The sequence below is a fragment of the Melospiza georgiana genome, chromosome 2, assembly GCF_028018845.1.
Source record: "Melospiza georgiana isolate bMelGeo1 chromosome 2, bMelGeo1.pri, whole genome shotgun sequence".
NCBI classification, from domain to species: domain Eukaryota; kingdom Metazoa; phylum Chordata; class Aves; order Passeriformes; family Passerellidae; genus Melospiza; species Melospiza georgiana.
Window position 1 is genome coordinate 18,845,150 of NC_080431.1, and position 24,096 is coordinate 18,869,245.

At 40.5% G+C, this 24,096-nt stretch overlaps 2 protein-coding genes across 2 annotated transcripts in view; one reads left to right on the plus strand and one right to left on the minus strand.

The window, feature by feature from the left end:
* On the minus strand, positions 1 to 5,203 carry SOWAHC (sosondowah ankyrin repeat domain family member C). The gene has a single exon (XM_058045416.1). The coding sequence runs from the start codon at positions 5,079 to 5,081 to the stop codon at positions 3,576 to 3,578; it is 1,506 nt and encodes a 501-aa protein (XP_057901399.1). The 5' UTR covers positions 5,082 to 5,203; the 3' UTR covers positions 1 to 3,575.
* The window catches only part of SEPTIN10 (septin 10), a 23,911-nt gene continuing 5,017 nt past the window's right edge, over positions 5,203 to 24,096 (plus strand). The window contains 9 exon segments of the mRNA XM_058045415.1: positions 5,203 to 5,298; positions 5,300 to 5,399; positions 5,402 to 5,442; positions 8,902 to 9,019; positions 9,691 to 9,886; positions 11,353 to 11,539; positions 15,127 to 15,288; positions 16,767 to 16,863; positions 17,422 to 17,584. Coding sequence (XP_057901398.1) covers positions 5,203 to 5,298; positions 5,300 to 5,399; positions 5,402 to 5,442; positions 8,902 to 9,019; positions 9,691 to 9,886; positions 11,353 to 11,539; positions 15,127 to 15,288; positions 16,767 to 16,863; positions 17,422 to 17,584 — 1,160 coding nt within the window.

A 24,096-nucleotide genomic window follows, 5' to 3' on the forward strand; every position in this document is an offset into this window, starting at 1 on the left:
GTAGCTGCCAAAGAAAAATGTTACTGTCTTGCAAACAACTTTACTGTATTTTTCCATGTCTTATTGCTTGAGTGCTAGACAGCATCAAACATCCTGATAATAATAAAAAAAAAAATCAACACAAACCAGTAGATAGTTTTAACACCAATATGCACCTAAGTATGCAGCATACAGGAGCCAATTCAGAGCATTCATGAGCTCTTTTTATTTCATAAAACTAAAGCTTACAGATTCTCAACTCATAACCATTCAGAGAGACAACCACAAAGAGTGTATTAATAAAACCCAACAGGCTTCCAGGCCTCTAAAATTTCTTGAACATAAAGTACAAAAAAAGATACCACATGTTACATTACAGTCTTTCTGCCTTACACACCATCATAAAAAGTGAACAAACACATTCAGTAACTTCAGACAAACCATTAAAAAGATACCAGTAAGTGCTCCAGTTTTCTGTACCATACAACTTTATTTCAGTCACATTTCAGTCACATCTTTCTAGGCAATGTATCCAAAATATTTGACTCAAGCATACCTTTAGACTGCTAATATACTGAAATAGGGCATCAAGTCTTCCCTACCTAAAATAAAAAAGAAACCATTAAGTTTTAGGTCATATTATAAAAAGTAACCATGTGGAATGTGACAAGTCATAATGTGAAATCAAAGTGCTTTATTCCCATAGCGCAGAGAGACATGAGTGGTTATCCAGCCATTCTTTTGTACATTTCAAACACCAAAAGAGATATTTGCTCTGTTGCACCCCACCTTGCAAAGACCTTTGGATCATTATGGTGAAATTTCATGAACTGACAGCTAAACAGTATCAGTGGACCAGCAATTTCACCTTGATACTTCAAATAATGATATAAATGAGGCATCTTTTGATCATTTTTCAAGTTCCCTTAATAATCTGCAAAGTTCTACTGTATTATGTCACATTATATTCCAGTTAATCTCCTAAAATCCAAGGTATGCTCTATTCAAAACCCTAAAATTATTTCCCTGTAACCCAACAGCTGTCTAAGTCTTGGCATTTTTGTGCAATTCTTTGCTATTTGCACGTGAAGAGAGAAACACTTCACCCAACAGCCTGTATGAAAGAACCATAAACTCTCAAAGCAGAAAACAACTTTAATAAGGTTTGGACATCAGTAGTTGCGTGGAATATGTGCTCAATTCAGATGTGCCCGTACTGAAGAATACTCATGTTCTCAGTGTTCAGTCAGAAAACTTCCCTCCTACAGAAGTCTAAAAACCTATTTATCTTACAGAGGAAAGTTTAAGACTTAGGCATCTAATTATCTTTTCTGTTACAACAGAATTAGCTCTACATCATAATATGTATGATTAATCTTCCCTGTTTCAGACACCCCACTGTACAGGTGCACAGTTTAAACAGGGAGGACTGAGGGAAAATTTCTGGCTCCGTCCCAAGGACATAAAGAAAAAGCGCTTTGCAAGACTGATCTTCTCCATTGCATTTGAGGCAAAAAACCCAAAATGAAGGCACATGAAATCTATAACATTATAGCTTATAAATTGTAAACTAAAGCTGAACCTCTCTATCATTTCTAGTCTTTTTGCACAGAAGTAATGACCAGCACCTATGCAGAGGTTCTACATTATTTTTAATGCAGCTTTTTCCAGAAATAGTGAAGTGTCACTTGCATGCCTGTGCAAACACTGTCATTTATTAGGTCTTGACATGAAGTGCAGAAACTGGTTGTTTATCTGCATGGAAAGTCTGATGCCAATGCACCAGCAGCACTTCCTTCCCGTCGCTACAAGAAATATAAGTCACTAGCAACAGCCACAGAGACCTGGCTGTTATCTCAAAAGTGCACACTCCCAGCAGCAGTTTTCCTGTGAGGTGTTCTACAGCTTGTGGCATGCATTTAATCAGTTTCAAATTTGGATTTTAACATGTCAAAGCCTATCTACTTTTGGTGAGCTACAGGCCAGGCACGCACATGCATCTTAAGGAAGCCAACTCGGAACATGCTTTGACAGATGCTGCATTGAAACTGGCCATACTTTAACCACTAAACACAGATGAGCTGCCACACTGAGCAGCATTCAGGATCCAGGGTCAGCTCAATACCTCAGCTCTTAAGGAAAGCTGAATATGGATATAAATCTGCCTCCTAGGTTTCACTGGAACTGCTACCTTTAAAGCAGAGAAACAAGATTCAAGGTTTCCGAAAGCTTTAGCAGACGGATAGGCTCGGCAATCAGATTAAGACTTACTAGGCTGTCAAACAACAGTTCAAAGCCTTGGCTATCACTTCTCTAGAAATATAGGTTTAACAGAACTCAAACACCACTGCCACCACTTAACTAGAATATGTAATTATGCTGCTTCGTTCAGAATGATAAACAGGGATTGGGTTTTGGAGTTCTAGTTTTTCACCCTATGCATGAATTCACACACCTTCCTTTTTTTTTTGTTTTCTTCCCCTTTTTTCTCTATTTTCGCACAGTGTGAGTTGATGGGATTGGCACGTGAGTTCCCAGTGAACACAGACCTGTAGTTATTACATTACAGAACCATATTAGAGTTTCATGAAGATTTCATGCAATGGTGCCTGTGCTCTTTTATTCTAAGAGAACGACTTTCACAGGTAACACATACAACACGATTTTCTGAATTTAAATGCAGTGAGTTACACAAAGGACATCAACAAGAATTGACCAGACTTAATAACTGGAACTGCGCTAGGTCTGGCACTTGAGAATTCACAGTGATCAAAATAAAATTGCTTTGCCTAAGACAAAACATAAGATACCAAATATATATAAAAACTCTTTGCTTCTATTATCTTGTATTAGTATTTCAACAGCAATAAGCAAGTTCAGTAGTACCTCAGACAGCAAAGACTTCTGCACATGGTTAACTTTATTCATTGCTTGCAGTGCAATGGATTATTATTTTTTAAAATAATGTATTCATTATGTCAAATCAAGCAATTTTCAATGCATAAAGTCAACACAGGCTCAACTCTTCGATGGATCGAAGCCTGGATTCTGACAGGAAACCGTTCTGTACCATCTCATTTTGTGTACCCAACTCCACATTGTGCCAGGTGGTATTGCTGTTAAAGAGAAACTTAAGGTATACTTGTATTTTACTGAGGTGTTCTTCTGCCATAGCAAGTTGTTTGCTGATAGTTTATAGTACCAGTTGATAGTGTAAGAGTAAAGCATTTGCACTTTTCTTTCCCCCACTCACTTCACTAATCCTAGTAGATCCACTAACACAGGTTTACGATCCCAAAGCCTGCTTTTAGAGAGAAAGGAGCACAGCTTTTAAACACCCCAGCGTTTCTCAACCCACCCACTGCTTCCCATTTCAGCTCTGAGGGCCCGGCTGGAGCAGCTGCTCCCAGGAGCTGTGAGCTCCCCGAGCCCTGCTGGGCTCACTGACCACACCGAACTGGGAGCTAAAGCGAGATACTCAGGACCCTTCTGGCCAGAGTCCACGAGTGCAGACTCGTACCTGCCTCACCTTCTGTGCTACACCTGAGGGCACTTGGGTCCGTGCATCCACCTCCCAGACCTCCTGCTCCCTGGCCTTATCCAAACACATTGGACTTTGGCCTGAGCTTGAATGACGATTTCAGGGATTTCTCCTCATGCTCTTCCTCCTCAGCGTCACCACGAAAGGAGGGCGTGTTGTGGATGATCTGAGTCCTGAAGCGGATCTTATTAAGCCGAGGCTTCATCCGTCCGCTGCCAGAAGCTTTCCTGGTCATCTCCTTGCCTTTGCCCGACACCGCTGCCCCATCCGTACCTTCAGCTTCCTCCCCAGTGCCGTGATGGTGGTGGGAGAGCCGGTAGTTCATGAGATTAGATGGCAACACCTTGGAGAGCCTCCAGCGCCCGCTCCCGTTGCCAGCATTCCCTTCCTCCTCCTCCTCCTCCTCCAGGGCCCCCACGAGGTTCCGCATGTCCCCCGAGGTGCCGTGCTGCAGGTACTGCGCGGCCTTGCGCCCGCTGTAGTCGCGGATGTCCACGTCGGCGTCGTAGGCTCCCACCAGCAGCTTGACGACCTCGGCGTGGCCGTGCATGGCGGCGATGTGCAGCGCCGTGTGCCCGCCGCTCGTGCGGGCGTTGATGTCCACGGGCAGCCCGTGCCGCTGGGCGAAGTTGACCAGCGTGGCCAGCAGCTCCTGCCGCCCGTGCTTGGCGGCCCAGTGCAGCACTGTGAAGCCGGTGATAAAGTCCCGCTTGCAGAGCAGCGCCGGCTCGCAGCTCAGCAGCCCCTCCAGGCTCTCCCACCGCCCGTCCGAGGCCGACAGCATCCAGGCGTGCTCCAGGGGGTCCAGCGCCACGGAGCCGGTGGTGCTCCCCTCTTCCTCGGCGGAGGACGAGGCCACCGAGGCGCTGTCCGAGTCGCGGCCGCGGCCCCCGCCGGGGAGGGCGCCGCGCTTCAGCTGTGGGGAGCTGCCCCGCGCCGCCTCCCGCAGGCTCCGCCGGCCGCCGCCCTGCGCCGCCGCCCCGGGCGCTCCCTCCGCCGCCCCCGCCTCGTCCGTCGCCGGGGGCCGCCCCGGGCCCGTCGCTATCGCGGTCTCCTCGCCGCCGCCGCCTTCGCCGCGCCCGGGCGGTGGCCCCCGCCGGGAGCCCCTCCGCTGGCCTCCAGCCACCGCCGGGCTCGGTCGGGGCGGCTCGCCTCGGTGCGCCGGGGGCTGCGGGCGGCTGCCGGCATCCTCGCCTATTGCCGGCGGCGTCTCCTCAGCCCCTGCCCGTGGGGAGGGCGGCGGGCTCGGCTGCTTCGCGCTGTTCTCCGCCGCCGGCTCCTGCTCCCCGGGGGTCAGGGGGGCGGCGGCGGGGGGCTCGGGGGCGCAGTACCGGCGACGGAGGTGCACGTACTTGACGCCGGTGCCAGGCTCCTGGCGCACGGTGGCTACTGCGTTGACCAGCTCCTTGAAGCGATGCCGGGCGGCGGCGCGGCGGGAGGGCTCCGCGGGGTTCAGCCAGTCCCGGAAATGCTCCAGCAGCTCCGCGTTCCGCGCCCGCCCGCCCCGCGCCGCCAGGAACCGCACCACTGACTCCTGCTGTAGCTCCGCCGGCTCCGCCATCGCCGCCGCTACCCCATCGCGCCGCCGGCGCTCCTCCTGCTGCTACTGCCGCTACTGGCGATGGTGGTGGCGCGGGCGCGGCAGAACCGCCGCTGCCCGAGCCCCTCCTCCCAGCGGCAGCATGCCCGGCAATCACTGCCGCGACGGCGGCACCGCGCCGCCCTCCGGCCGGGAGGCGCCCGCTAGCAGTGCCCGCCCCGGCGGCGGAGCCGCGGCCGCATCTCCTCCCCGCGCTCCTCCCCGCCGCGTGGCTCTCCCCTTCGGCGGCAGTTTTGGCCGCGTCCTTCTCTCTCTACTCTCCTCCCTCATTCTCTGTCTCTGTGGCGGGGCTATGGCCGCTTCCGATACCGAGGAGCACCTGGTAAGTCCCCTCCGCGGCACAGGGAGCGGCGGCTGAGCGGCCCCTGTGCCGGGGGTGAGCCCGGCCTGGCTGAGGGGACGGAGGGGCCCGGCAGCGGGAAGGAGGGTGGCGGTCGCACTGTGGGGAGGAAGAGGTGGATGTGCTGCCCTCGCTGTGGGGCGCCGGGCGCTGTCCCTGTCCGTGCCGGGCGCTGCTGAGGGCCGCGTCAGGGTGCGGGTCGGGTTAGCGGGCGAGATGAAGGCTCCTTCCTCACGCTAGTTCCCGGAGCTGTCAGGCTTTTAGAACACTTGGTGTTAAAGGAACTTGTGTTCAGGTGTCACTCTTCCTAGCGCTCCCCTGGCGTATCGCATATTTCGGGTAATAAGTTGAATCTTGTGTATTGAAGAGTTACTTCTGTGTAATGGCAAAGCTGTCAGCTTTGAAGACATTGAGCCCATCCGCACGACAGTGCTGGAGCGTAGTTCCCATGCCTGTCGGTAGTAGTGAGCTCGGGGCTCAGGCGGAGTCGGATCTGGGGCGCCCATGGGCACGTTCACGGGGGGATGTCCACGGGCGCCGCATCCTTCCCAGCACCTCGGCGGGGCTGCCGGGACCCTCACCCCCTGCAGAATCACACTCTGGGTACGGTTTTCTTCGAGTTTTGGACGGCAACTTTCAGTCACATCTACAAATCCAGTGGCAAGCTAGTTTCTTGCCTAGACTGCTAGTCTCGTTCAGCAGAGGTTTACACAGAGTGATGAGTGTAGTCTGAGACTTAGCTTTTGCTTTGGTAAGGGATGGTGTTGGGCAGTTTTGGTCAAAAATATGTAGTAAATTTAAAAGATTACTATTTTATTTTAGTTTTTTTTTTTTTCTGAAAGAAATAATTTTTAAATGTTACACAGTCTCAGGCCATGGTTTTTTTCATGCTGTTTTTGATGGGCAAGACAACTTTATATAAACCAAAATATTTGATTAAATCACAGAATCTTAGAATGGTTTGGGTTGGAAGGGATCTCAAAAAGATTGGTCCCACCCCTCTTGCTTTGGGCAGGGACAGTTTTCACTAGACCATGTCGCTCAGAGCCCCATCCAATTTAACGATTCTGGAGAAATCTAGTTATGCCACCAACCTTTAAAAATGGGGTTGAGGGAAGGAATGAGGTGTGAGTTAGGTGATATTTAGGTGATCAACTAGGTGATTTTTTTTTTCTTTTAGAAGTAGTAAGAATGCAGATATCCATGTGGTCTCTCTGCTATTGACAAAGAAATTGACACCCGATGTCCGTGGAAAATTTCGGAGGGAAAAATGTGGCTTCTGCTTTTCTATTAAGACAATGCTTCAGTTGCTGTCAGGTGGAATAGGTTTACACAGTGATTCTTGTGTGAGGAAGGGAGGTGTTGTGCTGAATGAGTGCTCGCTGCTTGGTAAGCAGCAGCAATTTACATACTGAAACAAGCTACTTCTATTTCTTTATTCTAGTTTGTGCAAAGTGGGGTGCTAGGTGATGACCCACAAAATGCCAGCTGCCCAATCATCAAAACTACATGTATAGACTTTAGCAAACAAGGAAATCAAGGGTCACTGGCTACTAGTTGCATGGTTTTCTTAATTAGTGTCTACCTTCTGTTGGTTGTGATTCTCTCGTTTGTCATGCTAATTAGTTCACATTCGCGGTTTTTCTTTTCTTTTGAGTGGGTGGGTTTCTTGAGTTGGTGGTCACAATCTCCTCCTGCTAAAATTTCCTTGGAGCTGAGTCAGTTGATTTCAGCATAGTTGCTGACTTGGCTTTGTTAGTTTCTTCCTTATATTGGGTGTTCTGCCAAATGTCCTTGTGGCCCATAAATTTTGTATTTTTTGTGTCCACTCTCATTAGCACATCCTTCTCCCCAGGCTTTGTTAACCTCCTCCAGGTCTGAGATCATTGAGGCACGTCAAGCCCTAAGCCTTAACAAGGCGGTTCTGCTGACAAAATAATTTATCTTTCTAACATCTGGACATCAGAAGGAAATAAATTTATTCCTGTGAGGGTTTTTTGTTTGGAGAGTTACAAATGGCAGTGCAGAGGCTGGGATTTATGCTGATGACGTGAAGGTGAAAGGCTTCCCTTCTGCAGTCACACTGAGCCTCTTGCACTGGCCTTTGGTGTGGAGGCTGGGTGGTTTGTGTTAGAGGAACTGTGTTATCCTAGTGGCAATAGAGGTGCTTTGAGATCAGACTGAGTAGCTAGAGTTCATAGATGTGCAGCCACTGTCTCAGATACACTTGTCTTTAAATGGACAGGAAACTGACAGGGCTCCCTGTTTCGCAGCACTTTTTGGTAGTAATTTTCTTCTGGTAGAATGACTTGAGAAATTTTGTTTTCTGATGTGCTTTGAATGTGGGTTTTTTTTTTTAATACCCCAAAGATGTAATATTTTCTCTTTAAACTGTTCACTTTGCATATGCATTTTCCCTCATATTAGTCTAAAATGGAATTATCTAATTAGAGGAATCTAAAATGAGAGTTGGTGCAGTGCAGTCTGTAAGCCCATAAAGAAAGTCCTGTTCAAATAAAGAAGAGGATGAGTATATGCCATGAGCAATATCCATATCCTTCTAGCTACAAGAATTGTGAGACTTGCTATGCATACTTATTAGAAAAGGTGTCACTTTAATGGGCTTTTAAGTGTTAAATTAAAAAATTTCCTACTCTTGACTGTGTGCATGTTCACAGGAAACAGTAATGGTTTCCAATTCCATGTGGGTTGGACATGTAAGAGAAAGAATAGCATGGAGCTGTCACCATTTCTACTTCTGATATGTAATGTTTGTTTAAAATACAGTTCATTTGTGTGGATCAAGATATTTCCTTTTAGCCTTATGCATTTTAGTGTGCTCACTGCCTTGATGTCATGGTTCTAGATTGCTAACTGATGTTTGAAAAGGAATGTGCACCTTTAGATATTTCAATGAAATAGATGGTATGCTGTCTCTGGGTTCTGGTGCATATAATGAGTGTAGATAAAGTTTTAGTTAACATTCATAGCAATTTCAGTTCCAGCTCCTCAGAATGAGTTCCATTTGGTAACGCACACCTTCCTCTGATTATGCTTTCTATTTTGAATTCTGATGCTTAGATTTTTTTAGTACGTTTTTTCATATTTTCTAAGAGCAAACCAACTGTGATCTATTTTCTCCCTACAGTTTTCAGTTTGCATTTTCAGTTGGACTTGTCTACTTTATTTCATTCATGTTTCATAGGGTTGTTTGGTTTGGGGTTTTTTTCCTTTTTTGTTTTCCTTTTAAGCATTCAAATTGTTCTGTAAAGTAAATTGAAATTTTTCCTCAAATCATGGACGAAAGCTCATTTGACAGGTCTTTTTTTTCAGACTTTGGCTTTTCTTCATTGCATGTGAAATCATAAGGAATGAGTTTAACTTTCTAGTAGAATTTTTACTGCCATTGTTAACTGATATTTTAAAATTATTTTTCTCTAGCAAAATGCTGGCTGTCGAACTTTGTCCTTGTCTGCCCATGTTGGGTTTGATAGCTTACCTGACCAACTGATCCGGAAATCCATCAAGCATGGCTTCTGCTTCAACATTCTTTGTATTGGTGAGTAGATCTGGGTGCCTAAAGGCTTTAGTGGTGTGTCCATCTTAGGAAGTGACTGGAATTTAAATCCAGCTGTGGTGTTAAACACTTTCTTTAATGTTAAGCATGAACTGTAATTCCACCCCTTCTCCCAGCTTTGTTTATTTGGGTTTGTGTGTTGGGTTTCCTAAACAATGTGAAGACCAAAAAATGTTGAAAATGTATACCGGCCATTTATTCATTTATCAGCAGCCTTTTGGATTTTTTTGAGTAAATGGGGCTTACACCTGTAACAAAGAGCTTCAGATTAAAAAACTTCTGAAATTCCAAGGTGGTATTACTGAAATGTTTCTATACTTATCAAATGACCCTTATTCTTAAAAGATGTTTGTTGAATCTCTGGTTTCACAGCTAGCTACTTAACTTTTAAAAATCTGTAGGAAGTTAATTCAGACTTTAAAAGAAACCAAAGTGTCAAGACATTGTTCTGCTCATTACTCATTAGCTGATAATTTACCCTTATATGTAGGACGAAAAAATAATGAAAATATATTTAGTGTTCACTAAAAGAATGCACAAATGCGCAATTTTGCTCAGAGAAATCAGCTGAGTTTTTGTGTATGCTTTCTGAGATTATTATGTATTTATTTGATGTGAAAAATGTCTTCTCCAACCCTTCTGTTTAACTTTAGGGGAAACTGGAATTGGGAAATCAGCCTTGGTGAGCAGTTTGTTTAACACTGATTTTGAGGACTCTCCATCAACACATTTTCTTTCAAGTGTGCGACTTAGAGCCCAGACTTTTGAACTCCAGGAAAGTAATGTTCTTTTGAAGCTGACAGTTGTGAAAACAGTGGGGTTTGGTGACCAGATGAACAAAGCAGATAGGTAAGTGCCCTCTTGTCACTGTTATTTTGGTGTGGAGGCTGAAGTTTTGGTATTAAGTGCAAGTTGATTTTACTTTGGGCTTTTGTAGTAAGTGGTTGTCTTACATGTATTCCAAGTAGATGGTTGACTGTTTTCCCTGTGTGCCAAAGTAAACACATTGTTCTTCTCATGTAAGAAATTATTTTATAATTCAGATGAACTCTGCCCTTTTCTTTATGAAATCTTTTCTTTCCTAATCTTTTATGAATGTGTGTACATGCAGTAGTTTCTTTTGGGATGGAGAAAAGCAGGGAGTTCAATGGGTGGGTTTTTAAACAGCCAAGCAGATGATAAAGTACTGTAGATTATATAGATTAGATCTACAGGGTTTTTAACAATTTCATTGTAACTTGTTGAAGACTTAAATCTGGAAGTTTAATCGTGTGGATTACCAAAGGCCTTTGTGTTTTGTGTCAATCAGCTTAGTCAGTCAGAAGATGTAGAGGCAGCACACTGGTGTCTTTCAGAACTTTTTTGAGTCTCTGCTTTCGTGACTTTTTTACAGGACTGAACTGTCTCAGCAGATTTTGTTTCTTTCAAGGTAATTGTAAAGGATTCATGCCATGTGAGTACCTAAATGGTGGTACTCATAATAATGGAAGGTTAGAGAATCATGTTAAGATTATCATGACAGCTGAGGCTCATGATATGACTGGATAATAGCTGCTGGTGGTGAACTGGATGAAGGAGATGCAAGTAGATACTAGTATAGCTGTTACAGGTTTTGATGTGTGGTATAGGAGGTGCCTTTTTGTCCTTTTGATTTTGTGTGTTGTAACACCTGCTTCTGGATTTCAATAGTGTTTGATCTGCTTTGTCAACTTTGTGGAGCAGAAGAAATGTAAGGGTGCACTGTTTACATCTAGCAAAACTTTCTTTTTGAAAGCACGTTAGACTCTGGTTTTAGGTAGGATAAAGTATATTTAACTGTACTTACTATGAATCAGATTTTTATTCTCTAACATTTCTCATTTTAGTTTTTGCCTATTGTTTAAGAGCCCTCTCGTGTACTTCAGATGATAAAGTTCATCCTGTTTCTTGGTACTATTAGTTACATATTCTTTCTTTTCTTGTATTGTACCTAAGGTTGTTGTATCTTCCTTATGTTTAAGAGTTCTGCATTTGCACAACTTAATTGCAAAAATTTAAAACCATTACTTGGGAAGTTTGTTATAATCATAATTATATAGTCTTTTTCACTAATGGTAGTAGCTAGGAAATATTTTGTTTGTATTAGATGCACAGTTCTTTGCTGAGTAATTTTTCAGAAATTAGGATTACTCTGTACACATAATTTTCTGCCCTACTTGAGCAGCCTTTTGACATGTAAAGCAAAAATCTGCAGAACAATACAAGAGAATTCCCTTCTTAGTCTGTCTCTGTTTAGGAGTAGCTAATATCTGGTTGTTAAATTTTATTTCCTACAGCTATCAGCCAATAGTGGATTATGTAGATGCACAATTTGAAGCCTATCTCGAGGAAGAACTGAAAGTTATACGTTCTTTATTTAGCTACCATGATACTCGCATCCATGTCTGCCTCTATTTCATTTCACCTACAGGCCGTTCTCTAAAAACCATAGATTTGTTAACTATGAGAAGCCTAGACAGTAAGGTAAGACTTGGAAACAGTTCCAAGAATTTGTCTTACTTTCTAAAGCATCTTGTAACTTTTAGGTCCACTACCATGTTTCGGATCTATATCAATGAATTTGGTTTTGTAATTTTTTTTGGTACTGATATACTTAAAGTTCCAAATAAATGGGCTCTGCATGTAGCTTGCAGTTCATCACTTGTTTATTCGCAAATCAAAAAGAGAGAGACATATGGCAAGAACATTGAAAAGAGAATCACAACAAAGTTAAAAAAAATACTAAAAAAAGTAGAACCACACCAACTTTACTTTTATTAAACCCTAAGCATAGTAGTGAGATTGGATAGGGTACCTTCTGTAAGCACTTTACTGTTTCTAATTAAGCTTGTTTCTAGTTTTGGGACTGCTGGAAAGTTGGTATCTAAAAAGCTCTGCAGCACTGAAGATCTTTCTTTTAGATAACTGAGGAGGCATGAAGAGCCATGAACAGAACACTCTGCCAATGTGGCTTTTTCTGTGATAGGCTGCAGTAGTGTTTTAACATATTGATTTGTTTAGAAAGCTTTGAAATAGCACTTTCTAGTGAAACTACTTGCATTTTCTAAATCCTTAACTTTCTTCCTGTAATGGGGCTGTGTGAAGCTAAATCTTTAACCTATTTTAAGAAACCTTATATTATTTGGATTTAATTTGTTGAAATGTTGAAAATTTTGAAAACTTAAATGCATTTTCTGTGCCTTTTGCCTTTTTCTTTGTGCTGTATTAGAGCCCTTCCCACTAAATTTTCTTCCTGCATTTTCTTGTTTCAGAGAAGTTTTTTCAAGATATCAAGGATTAAATCAGCTGTATAGTCCACATTTGTGTTTCATAAGCATATTTGGGATTTTTGTTACTTTGTTTGTGGATGTATTTTGCATTCTGAACTTCTCAATAGCAGAGAAGGGAAGGTATGGTGGTATAAAGGTAGGGGAGAGCACATTTCTGTGTGCTGTGTTGTTGGTTTCTAGGTTGTGCCTGCTCTTTACTGAACTTCCTTTAACACAGTGTTTCTTTCAAAAGAAAAGGATATAGATCTTCAAATTCCAGCATCCTAAGAAAATACTTCCATCAGGATAAACCAAAAGTAATTCCGCTGTGAGGAATTTTGACTTCTATCCACCTACTGCAAAAATTTTTAATTCTGCTTTGGCACAGAGGGAGCATAAACCACATGAAACTGTGTTGTTTTATCCCTTTGCAATGGATTCTTTCTGATCTTACTACAGAAATATCCATATACACACAGAAAGAGTTATGTGCTTTAACTGTAGTTTTGTTTCCATCTTGTTGTGGAGCATGTTTGTGGTGCTTTTAGTACTGCATTCTCCTAGTGGCAGTTAAGAACTTGGAATTTCCCAGGATGTGGAAGTCCCTGGGTGTATTCACTGAGCACAGGATTCCATAAAGAGAAGATGGTACAGCCACATGCATCCGTCAAATGTGTACATCTGTGTGGAAAGCTGTCTTGAGTTTCTTCCTGAATCCACTGCAGTGTACACTGTGTACTTTTGTTACAGTCTGCTGCTACAAAACAATAGCAGATTACACAGCTCAGAGGTAGGAGGGTTCTTGGGATAGATCAGGTTCATCTTGTTCTCTGCAGTCCTTGAAGAAAAAACAGAGTATCTATGGTCAGTTTATTTTTCTCTGTTATGGATTGCATGACTAGCTAAGAATTTGGACTCTAGAATTTAGACACTGGGAAATCCTGTAGTTTCTATAGTTTTGCTTAGGATGGCATCACTACAGACAAGCCAGGTTTCATTCACATACAAAGGGATCTTTTCCTGTACTCTTTCTTCCTGGAAATAGTGATTATTCAACTAAGAGCTCTGCAGTTCTAATTCATTCTCACAGAATTGTATGCAGGTTATGATTAAGAAAGTAAAGTACCTTGGGGATTTAGGTTTTTTCCCTTCGGAAAGAATCTTCAGAAATTTTTATATTGATTCACAGAGATACACTTAAATCAGCCTGCTCTTGCAACCAACAAAGATTTCAATTACATGTATTTCTTTTCCTTCTTTGTGGCTTATCTAAAGCCAGAGTTAATTTTATGCTTTTCAATTTTTATACACTTGTGGTGATTTAATGTCAATGTTGATAGCTGTAATCAGAGTTTCTGATGATTTTGTGTTTTATTGTTCTTCTTGGTAGACTTTCTCTGCTATTTGTTTTCTGTTTTCTAAGAAATTCTGTCCTAATAAGTGAGTGCTTGAAAAACGTTCACGTTGAAAAGACAGCTTTCATGTTGAAAAAGAGTAGAGGTTAATTGAATTCTGAGAACTCTGTGTTCTGTCCATTTTTAGACCTACATTGGAGAAAACTTACGCTGTTGTCCCTCAGCTAATTTGATTGAAGGTGTGAATTACTCCTAATGTAACAGATTGTTGATACAATTCTAAATGAGTTCAGTTATTAGAAAAATAAATCTCATAATTTTATTTGATTTTAGATATTTTACCCCATATATGCTTAGATCGTGTATGCTACACAATTAAGGACTATCAGCAGGTAATCTTGGAAGTCATACTTCAGAGCTGGCTTGCTTCTTTTTCCTTGGGACATTTTGCTTAAGACAGAAGTCTTATTTGAAAAATAACCATTTTGAATCTGTTCTTGACATTTATGCATTTCCATTCAGGCAGAATATTCAGAAGAATAGAAAGTGTGTCTGTTGTTTCATTTTTTTTTTCCCCTCTCCTTCCTTTTTGCATCTGTGATCAAGTAACTCTGTAAAGCACTTCATCTTCTCTTCATCTTCTGAAATCCAGAAGAGTTAGTTATGTTATTCTTTCAAAATATTGGAAAGTTGATTATTTACATTTTTTCCCATTTGGGTATTTATTATTTCCATTCAGTTCTGAAAAATGTGTATTTTGGGAGTGATGATAGTATTTGTTAGAAAAAAATGGCATCTATTGCTTCCAAGTTACTGCCATCACTATTTTAGGAAATAGGGCAGTTTAATAGAACTGAATTCTGTGTTCTGAATAATTAGTGTAAGGACTGGTAAGCAAGAAGCTTTAGCCTGTGTTACTCCTCTGCTCATGTCAGATGCTGGAGAAACTGTGCTGCAGTGGTGAGGTGAGGAAGATGTAGCTGGAAGGATCCCGAGGAAGAGGCTCAGGGGTAGGCAGGGTTTGCAGCCAGCTTCCTTTTCTTTCTGTATTTAGACTGCCAGCTTTCATTTAACACCTGAGCCATGTCCCCTGCTGCTATAAACTAAGCAATCTATTTTTTTTTTAACAGAGATATAAATACTTACTGGCATTTAGGTAATAAGTAGGCATTGCTTGCGTTTGAGTACTTGGCTCTATGAGACCTCCTTCCTTGTTCTTAGAATCAATTACTTTTAAGGGAGTATATTTAATAATTGGTTGCTAGTTAGTTAAATGATGCTCATGAGAATATTTTTCATTGTTTGTGAAAATTTGATATCAATTGATGGAAAGGTTTGGACTGCAGAGGAAGTTTTAAACAGCTATTTAAAAAACAATTCTATTTACAAAAGTTGCCTCCTCAAAATTGAAGTCTCACACATTTCATATAATTTATGTCATTCATAGGTGAACATTATACCAGTTATAGGCAAAGCAGACAGTATTTCTAAAACTGAGCTGCAAGAGTTCAAGAAGAAAATAATGAGTGAATTAACCAGCAATGGCATCCGAATATACCAGTGTCCTACTGATGACGAAACCGTTTCTGAGATTAATAGCATCACAAATGTAAGTAAATGACAAAAATATTGATATTTCAATGCTAAAGCATCGTTCTATAATGCTGATTTATGTCACTGCTTTCACTCTTGTCTTTAGGTTTGTAAGTTTGCATGTCACGAGTTTGTTCTTCTTAAAAAGTTCTTACGTGTTGGGGTTTTTTTTCCCTACTTAAAAAATCTTCTGCCCTTCTGCTGTTGATATGTGTAACAGAATAGAGGTTCTCATGCATAAATAGTTTTTCTAATGTCTTTCTAATTAATATATAATTGCTATTATAGATGGACAGATTGGCTTTGCTCTTTTCCTCAACAGATACAATTTTACATCTGGTAGAGAAGATATTTAGGTGCCTTAAGTCTACAACTTTCTACAATAGCAAGTCTTACACCTGCTTTTTTTCTTTTATTTAGTACTTTGTTTTGAAATTAGGACAGATTTTCTCTGAGGATGAAGAAGTAGTCAGATGTGACTCTGGCTTATTTTTGGTTGTCCTTTCTGACTGTGCCAGGGGTAGCTGCCAGCTCTCAGCTAAGGCTGTGAAGCTAGATGGCTTTGCCTTGAGTGCTCTGCATTTGCTGCTCTCTTTCATGTGTTTATAGGTACACCTGACCATGTTTGTGTGTGTGGGGGTTTGAAAGTAGGGAACAGGAGCCAGGATGCTGGAGCCCATGGCTGTGCATTCCCAACCTCTGTTACCCGGCCAGGGAGTGACAATGTGCAGCTGTCCATCAGTAACAGGTCCTTTTGGTGTGGGGAAAAGTGGTGGTTTGTTACTGACCACTTCCATGCTCTGCTAGTGATTTATTTTCCAGGTAATGGTGTTTCTTTATTTGGTCAGCTGTTGTGGGTCAGCAAGCAGGCAGGCAGTGCCCAGGCTGTCTTTGTGCCAAGCCCACAGCAGTAACCACAGCACAGGCTCCAATGCATGATTGTCATATCAGTGTTACTGGGGTATGAGCTCTGATTGAATGTGTGTTCTAGAACAGTTTTCTGTTTGGGGCTGACATTTCCTAGTGCAGCTCAGGGTGTGGTTGTCTGCCTTTGCCATTGGGACAGACCTGCTGAATCAGGAACAGCCTGCTGTTCACCAGGTTGTTGCCCCCATGTCTTATTCTGCAAAGTGCCTTTCCAGACAGTCAGCCACCAGCGTGTGCTGGGGCATGGGCTTATTCCTCCTGACATGCAGGACTCAGCATTGCCCTCATTTCCACTTTGTGAGGTGCCTGTTGGCCCATTTCTCCAGCCTGCTGAGGTTCCCCTCAACACACCCATCTGGGCCTATCAACTGCTCCTTCTGCTTCTATTGTAGTTTGAGTTTTTTATTAGTAGATACTGCCTAGCTACTGATCTCCTGGGAGTGGTTTTAAACTGCTTGCTGGCTTTTCCTGAAATGGTGTTTTCCTCCCTAATTTGTTTCTGAGGTGTTTCCTTGTTTTTACCTAAGAGTGCTGACAGATACGACTTAATTGGTACATCTCCTACAGGGTTATTTGCCATTTGCCGTGGTAGGAAGTATGGAGAAGGTGAAAATTGGAAACAAAATGGAGAGAGCTCGTCAATACCCTTGGGGCATTGTAAAAGGTAAAAGAATTCTTAAAAGTATCTTTATGAGCTTTTGCTGTTGTTGAAGTATAAAATTCACCAATAATACAAGGGGCTGTTTCATTGATGCCAGGCTGATTGTATTTTGGATCAACACTATAAGGAATTTAGCAATTAATAACTGAGACATCTACTAACTTGTAATTTCATCCACTCTGATGCATTCTTGGGATCAAAGTATGAGATAGTGTATGTAGTATTTGGGCAGGTTAGGATAGTGGCAGTACCTCTAGCACTACCAAATTTCAGACATTTGTGATTGTCAGTAAAGAGGGTTAAAAAAGAGAGAAATTTGGTTGTCTTCAGCTCAAGCAGGAAATCAGGACAGGTTGAATTATGTTCACCAGTACTTACAGGTCTTCAGTACTTCAGTGTGTATATTAAAAATGATAAAGAAGTGTAAGAGGTATAATAAACAACAAGATAACCTTTTCCTAGAAGTATATTTAGTGAACAAAGTAAGCGATGATGTTTAAAATGTATTTTGACTATTTTGCTACTTCTGCATAATAATAAAATCATCTTTTTACTGATTAGTGGAAAATGAGAACCACTGTGACACAATAAAGCTCCGCAGGATGCTTTGCATAAATATGGAAGACTTGAAGGATAAGACTCGTGCGTATTATGAGTCGTACAGGCGCTGCAGGCTGGAGAAGTTGGGTTGCAGAGACATTGGCCCTGAGAACAAATCAGTCAGGTAAAGGACTTGGTGTGCAGCACTTGCTCTCAGCATCCATTCACTTCACATCAACCCAATGCAGAGCAGCGTTCATACGTAAAATAAGTTTTCTAAGAGGGAAAGAATAATTGAAGGATGTAGCTGTTCATTTAGTTACCTTCATGGTAAATCAGCATTCTTTTTTCTCTTCTATAATACACCTGAGAATTTAAATTTTCCTCAAGGAAGCATGTCTGTTTTCTTTAGGTATCTATGCTTTACAAGCTTTTAAATTATTTTCATTATATATTAGTATTATGTTTTATTTTCTTTCTTAAGAATATCTGATTTTAAATAATAGTTTGGTTGGACTCCAGGTTCAGAAGGAACTGAAGCAAAAACTTTTACAAAATAAGTGGGTACACTGTTGACTTCCCACATTATCTGCCATAATAACAAATGTCTTAGCATTTTCAGGTCAAGAAATCTTTTGCTGGACTATAGGGAGTTAGAAGAGGATTTCAAAGGAAAGTTAAGTTATAAGGAAGGTTATAGACACTCAGTTGTTTCATGTAGTAAAGCTGCTTTCTGCAGGAAACATTTAAAATTTTATATCCATTTTGTTTAATATTTTATTTCCAGTTCTCTTGTCTTCCTCTTCCTTTGGTTTTTTTTTTATGCATGGGACTGTACTTTTAACTGGTCCCAGAATCCTGCTGGGGAAGAGCTGGTGCTTTGTGAGTTGTTCAAGCCTTCATGGTTTAGTGAAGCACCATTACTACATAGTTGTGGTGGGAAATATTGACTTAAACCAGGCATGAAAACAGAATAAAACTTTGCTTTAAAAACAGTTTCTCATTGTTTGAACCAAGGCACATTTACAAATTAATTCATGTAGATGATGTTGAGCTGACCTTGAATCAGTGGTCTCTTGACATTTCACTTAACAAGAATGTAATGCATCCTTTTCATAAAAGGAGAACCAAAGGTGAAAGAGGTTTAAAACCAACTGAAATTAATAATAGAATTTTCATTTGGTTTATGTTTAAGAACTTGTGTTAATAGCTGTTCATAGCTATGTCTTGTTATCCTTGTCTAGGGAAGATTTTTTTTTTTTAGAGATTTGTTCATGGCAGTATTGACTCGAGTACCTTCAGCTTTTCTGAAGCTCCATTTCATGGTGTACAGCCATCTCAGGATAAAAGTTAATTATAAAAACCATCATTCATAGAAGTGTTTTCTTCTACAAGCAGAGGAATTATATCTGTAAAACCCTTGCACAGTTTATGTTTTGTAAAAAGGCTGAAGTGGCAGGTTCACATCAGAATGTCCCAGTATTTTACACTTCAGAGCTCATTTAGAAATTGTCTGCTTCTTGGATATACAGAGGAGCTGAGTTCTCTCTGGTGTGTGGAATTTACTTATGGCCCACTAGATGTCAGTTTTATTGAGAGAGCTTTGGCAAGAAAATACACTTACTAATTAGTTTTGGTAAATCAGTTCTATTGAAAATGTCATTGTTTTGGAAGGATGAGAATAGATATCCCATAAGAATCTAGAAAAATGACCTTTTTCCCAGACTTACTGCAACAGGAAGAGAAAAGTAAGACTAGGATATGTGTGGTTGTCCCTCAGTAGTGTGGCATAGTGAATGACATGGAGGTCTGAGAGAGAAGGTGTTTGGTGTTTTGGGAGAGACATCTTATGATACTATAGAAAAGGAAGAGAATTTAGAGGATGTGTATGCAGTGTAATTAGCAGTCTAATGCAGCCTTACCCATAAGGTGCTTTATCAAGTTACTGAGGAAACAATAAAAAGTGTGATCCTCAGTAATGTGATAGAAAATGTATTTTTACGTAGAGGAAGTTCAGTGGTTCCCAGTTTGCTTGTACATTTAAATAACTTTTAGAATAGGGACTATCCAGTTGTTTTAGGCAAGACTGTGTTATTAAATTGTCATCCTCTTTATCCTTAAAGATGTTTACAATATATACATGTGAATTCTAAGAGGTGTAGTTTTAGAGTAATTAATATTGCATAGCAATATATGCCTGAAGATTAAAATTTCATGCTAGTTGTATATATAATGATCAAAATGCATGTTGAGAATTCATATTTTGTGCCTGTGATGTAGCTGTCTACATGTTAAATTTGATAATAACATAGATTTAGAAAACCTTTGCTAGACTTGAGTAGATGGCTGTTTGTAGCCTTTGAACAGTGACACTTGAGTAGCAAATGTGCCATGATTTTTGGCATATTGGGAAGAAGCTGCCTGTGAAGTTCCTGTACTACCCTTTTGGATTTAGAAGTAGGACATTAGTTTATTCATCCAAACTTGTATGCCACTGCAAGGCAAAACCAGTAATTCTTGGATGTCCAGCTGCCTTATGGGAGGGGTTGTGGGCAGACATCTGTAAAGCCTTTTACTCTAACATGCGCGTAAAACACACTTTTACATGCGTGTAAAAACATGTTGGCAGGTTTTGCCTTTTTTATGGGGAACGTGGAAAGAGATGGTTTCAGCATACAGCAGAAAAATATATTTGCATCTTTATTACTGGGTCTGAGAAGGGAGAATAAAGATAGTCTGAAGTGACTGTCTTGTGCACACTTTTAAAAACACCTATTCCCAAATCCTGTAATTTTGGTGAAGCTATTTCATAATAACTTCTTGTTAGTTTGCAATTACATTCTAAGAATGAAGTAATGAAGTCAATGGATAGCAGAGTATTTAGAATGTGGTTTATGCATTTCATGCAGTATCTGTTGGATATAAAATTCAGAAGTTAATTTTTTGTAATTTTATAATTTTTTGCTACTTAAAATTGGCATTTGCATTTCTTTGTTGTTGAAAAGTAAAGATAAACTTTTTTGTGTGTGTGCAGATGGTCTGGTCCTGCTGTTTTGCTGGTCCAATTATGGCCATTAGGAACATGAATTCCAGTTTCAGGTCATTCTCAGCAAGAGATAATTGCTGAGATGTTTTGAATGACAAAATTTGGAATAATTGAAAACAGAAATCTAGACATGAAGAGTGCTTCCAGGGAAACAAACTTCTAAATATACACACACACATACCTAGTTAGCCTAGGCATTAGCAAGGGAGGAGAGGATTGCTAGTGTTTTAAAGTTGGATGTTTTGTTGAGTCCATTTTTCAATTTAAGTTGTTGCCTATGGGCACATTTTTGTTTTGAAAGAAGAAAAGTGATAGACCAGGATCTGTTGAAAAAAGCTGGGGATTGATATTCAGGCTGTGTGCTTGTGTGTTTAGATTTGCTAATGTTAATCATTCTCTGGGTTAGTTGTTCTTCTGGCATCATAGTTACAGTTTGTTCTCCATTATAATTGCAATTAAACATTATTGTAACATAAGCATCTTGGTTTCTCAGTATGTGGGGAATCATTCCTTGCTTTTTTCTTCCCCAAAACTGGATATTTAGACCATGCAGCTCTTGAACTTGTTTATTTTTCAGTTTTTTTTGAAGATGATGACAGAAAACCAGGAAGGATTCAGTGACATGAAGAAGTTTTTATGTAGAGGAAGGTTGATGTGACTCTTTTCGTGTCTAAGAAAAGAAACCTAACATTTGAAAGGCTGTTAGACATTTTCCTTAAGAAGTCCTTGGCCATGGAGTTCATCTGACCAGCTGCAAACCTTTGCATTTGAGCTAAATATTTTAACCGTCTTAGAATGAGATTGGGCCACACCCAAAATACTTGGCTTTCTTGCCCCTACTGAAAAATTGATAATTCTTTAGGTCTGCCACATCCTTATTATTGCTCAATAATCAACTGAGCTAGTCGACTGAGTCAAAGCACAGTGCTAGAAATACCTACCACTAGTTAATTTTTTCTTTTTGGTTTTTCTGATATACCTTAATTAATAGGCAAATGTTCTGCAAAAAGTTACAAGTGTTACATTCAAATTTGAAAGCTTTTAAAAGTGGAAGTGAATAAACTTTAAATACCTGTGTTGTTCAAAGTGCAAATTGTGTTCCACTGAGAGTTAAATTAACTTCAGAGTCTTTATTTATGAACATAATGTGTCTCATTTGCAATTTTAGGCTTCCATGCTTTCAGTCTCATACAGACAGAAAAAACTGTCACAGCAATGCTTCTGTAGAAAGGCAGGTGGTAGTGCTGGTATGTATGATTAGTTTAGACTTTCTTCACAATCCCTTACTACAAAACCTCAGTAAGAATACATTATTTAAATAATTAGTTATAACATTTAAAATTTTTAAGTGTCTTTGTACAGAGTATTTCATTCTGGATGTGTAACCCAGAATAATGAGAGTTCCTGTGAACTTGATTTTCATAATGTACTAAAAGAGAAGCGGTGAAACCAGTCTTCAGATAAACCAAAAAATATTTTACTATGAGCAGTGGATGAAGTAATGTTGAAAGGACTGGCTTAAGATGGGGTGAACTGTTTTTCCTTCCTCCCCAAATCTCCTAACACTTAAGAGTGTTTGGGCTATTGTGTTGCTGGGACGTCACACACAGAAAAAGAAATTTTGGTTCAGTTCTGTCTTGGTGATTCCCAGAGCAGTTGAGTCCAGGGGGAGGGGGTATTTCTTGGAGTCACAGAATGGTTGGGGTTGAAAGAGACCTCAAAGACCATCTAGTTCCAACCCCCCTGCCATGGACAGGAACACCTTCCACCAGACCAGGTTGCTCAAAGCCCCATCCAGCCTGGCCTTGAACACTTCCACGTGAACACATACTGGCATCCACAACCACCTGCACAGTAAATTAAAAAATACACTTTTATTTCTCCTTTTTATGTGTAATATGATTATTTACTGAGTTGAATGTCTTCAGAATTAATATTTTACTAATTTTAACACCAAATGCTTTTACCTGATAAAGTAACCTAGTCTGGGTCTAAAGATGTCCACATAAAGAAATGAAGGTGTGATTGTAGCACGTTAACATAGTCTAGCATTTGCTCTAGCAGCTTTATCATTTCCAAAGGCAGCATTTTATCTATCAGAACTGACACTGTGTGCAGAAGCCTGAATAGTGTGAGATTGCTAGCACTTGGAAAACATGTGCTGTAGCATTATTGTCTAAACTTAGAGATAGTGTGAATTAATACATCTGTGTGAAAACCATGCCCCTGTTTCATGTGGATTTGGGGATTTAGAATTTCAGGGTGACCTAAGTCATTTCACAGCTGATTAGAAGCCCCCAAAACAAGCCCAAACACAAAAGGGTAATTGTTGTGAATTTATTTTGTTGCCATGTAGTGCTCGAATTAGATAGAATAGGGGGAGTGCTCTGGCCTTGATACCTTATGAACATTGTCTGCATGTGCAATTTCAAGATGTTTCTTCTCTCTTTAGATGATATTTTGAATACAAATAAGAAACTTTAGGATTGAGAAACTGCCCAGTCACCATAAAATTAAAGATAGGAGAGAGTTGTTTAAGCTTAGTGTTGCTCTAAATAATTAACTCTCTAGATGTTTTTGGTATGTTTTTCCATTTATAAATGGTTTAAATAGAAACAAGAAAAGATAGGACAAAAACATAAGCGTGTGTTTATATTAGAAGTATAAATCAAAGTGAAATACTTAATATACATACCTATTTATTTTACATGAGGGTGGAAGGCATGAGTTACCTGGCAAAGGACAGTAACTCATGTAAGCTGGGAAGGGCTGACTCAGCAAAACATGTAAAGAATGGCCCCAGAAAAAGCTGGAACATTATCCAGGTTTTGAGCTGTTCTTAAGCCAAATGTCACAGAAGACAATGCTTTAGAGTTTTCAATAACCATTAAAACAGCTGTGGTCCTCCAGTTGTGCTCTCTGGAATCATGTGACTTAGAGAAGTTTATAGTTCATGTTTTGATGGAAGAACTTATGTCATTAAACAGGTTTGCTTTTCAAAGGAGGTTTGGTGTACATCTGTGTACAAGCTCCATTCATATTTCTTGAAAAGCAAACATTTCCCACCAGCACAGCCTGGCAGCACTAGTATAGACTCTGAAAATGTCAAACCTCTAGTAGTTTATTCATATGAATAAATTACTAGCATCTTTTAATTTGCCATGATATGTTTTGACATGAAAGAAGTATCTCAATTTCAGGTACCTGTTGTTTGGAGGGAAAAAAAAAATTGTCTTGTGTACTGAAAAGAGAAGGGAGGCATCGATTTAAAAGTAAAGAAATGTTTGATTTACTTACTGACTTTTTTTTTTTTTTTTTTTTGCCAGAGATTTGCTCAATGATCTGAACTAATTTACTCCTCCTATATAGTTTCAAATATATGTATAGGATATATGCAGTTTATTTACTTCTGGAAGAGAGGGTTCAGGAAAAAACAAGCAGTCTTGAGGTTTTGGCTGTTGCATGTTGGAAAGCAACCCTGTGCTTTAGATGTTGAACTATTTAGGAAATTGAATTCATTCTCTATTAATGTAATTCTGCCATATTTAAATTTCGACATTAAAAAAGAGTGCTATATGTTCTAAAGATCCTGTTATTTTCTTCCATTTTCATATAGGAGCAATCAGTCTTTTGTTACATTAGTGCTCCAG

Bases quoted from the DNA above. Each gene is read 5' to 3' on its own strand.
- SOWAHC (XM_058045416.1), bottom strand. From the start codon at position 5,081: ATGGCGGAGCCGGCGGAGCTACAGCAGGAGTCAGTGGTGCGGTTCCTG.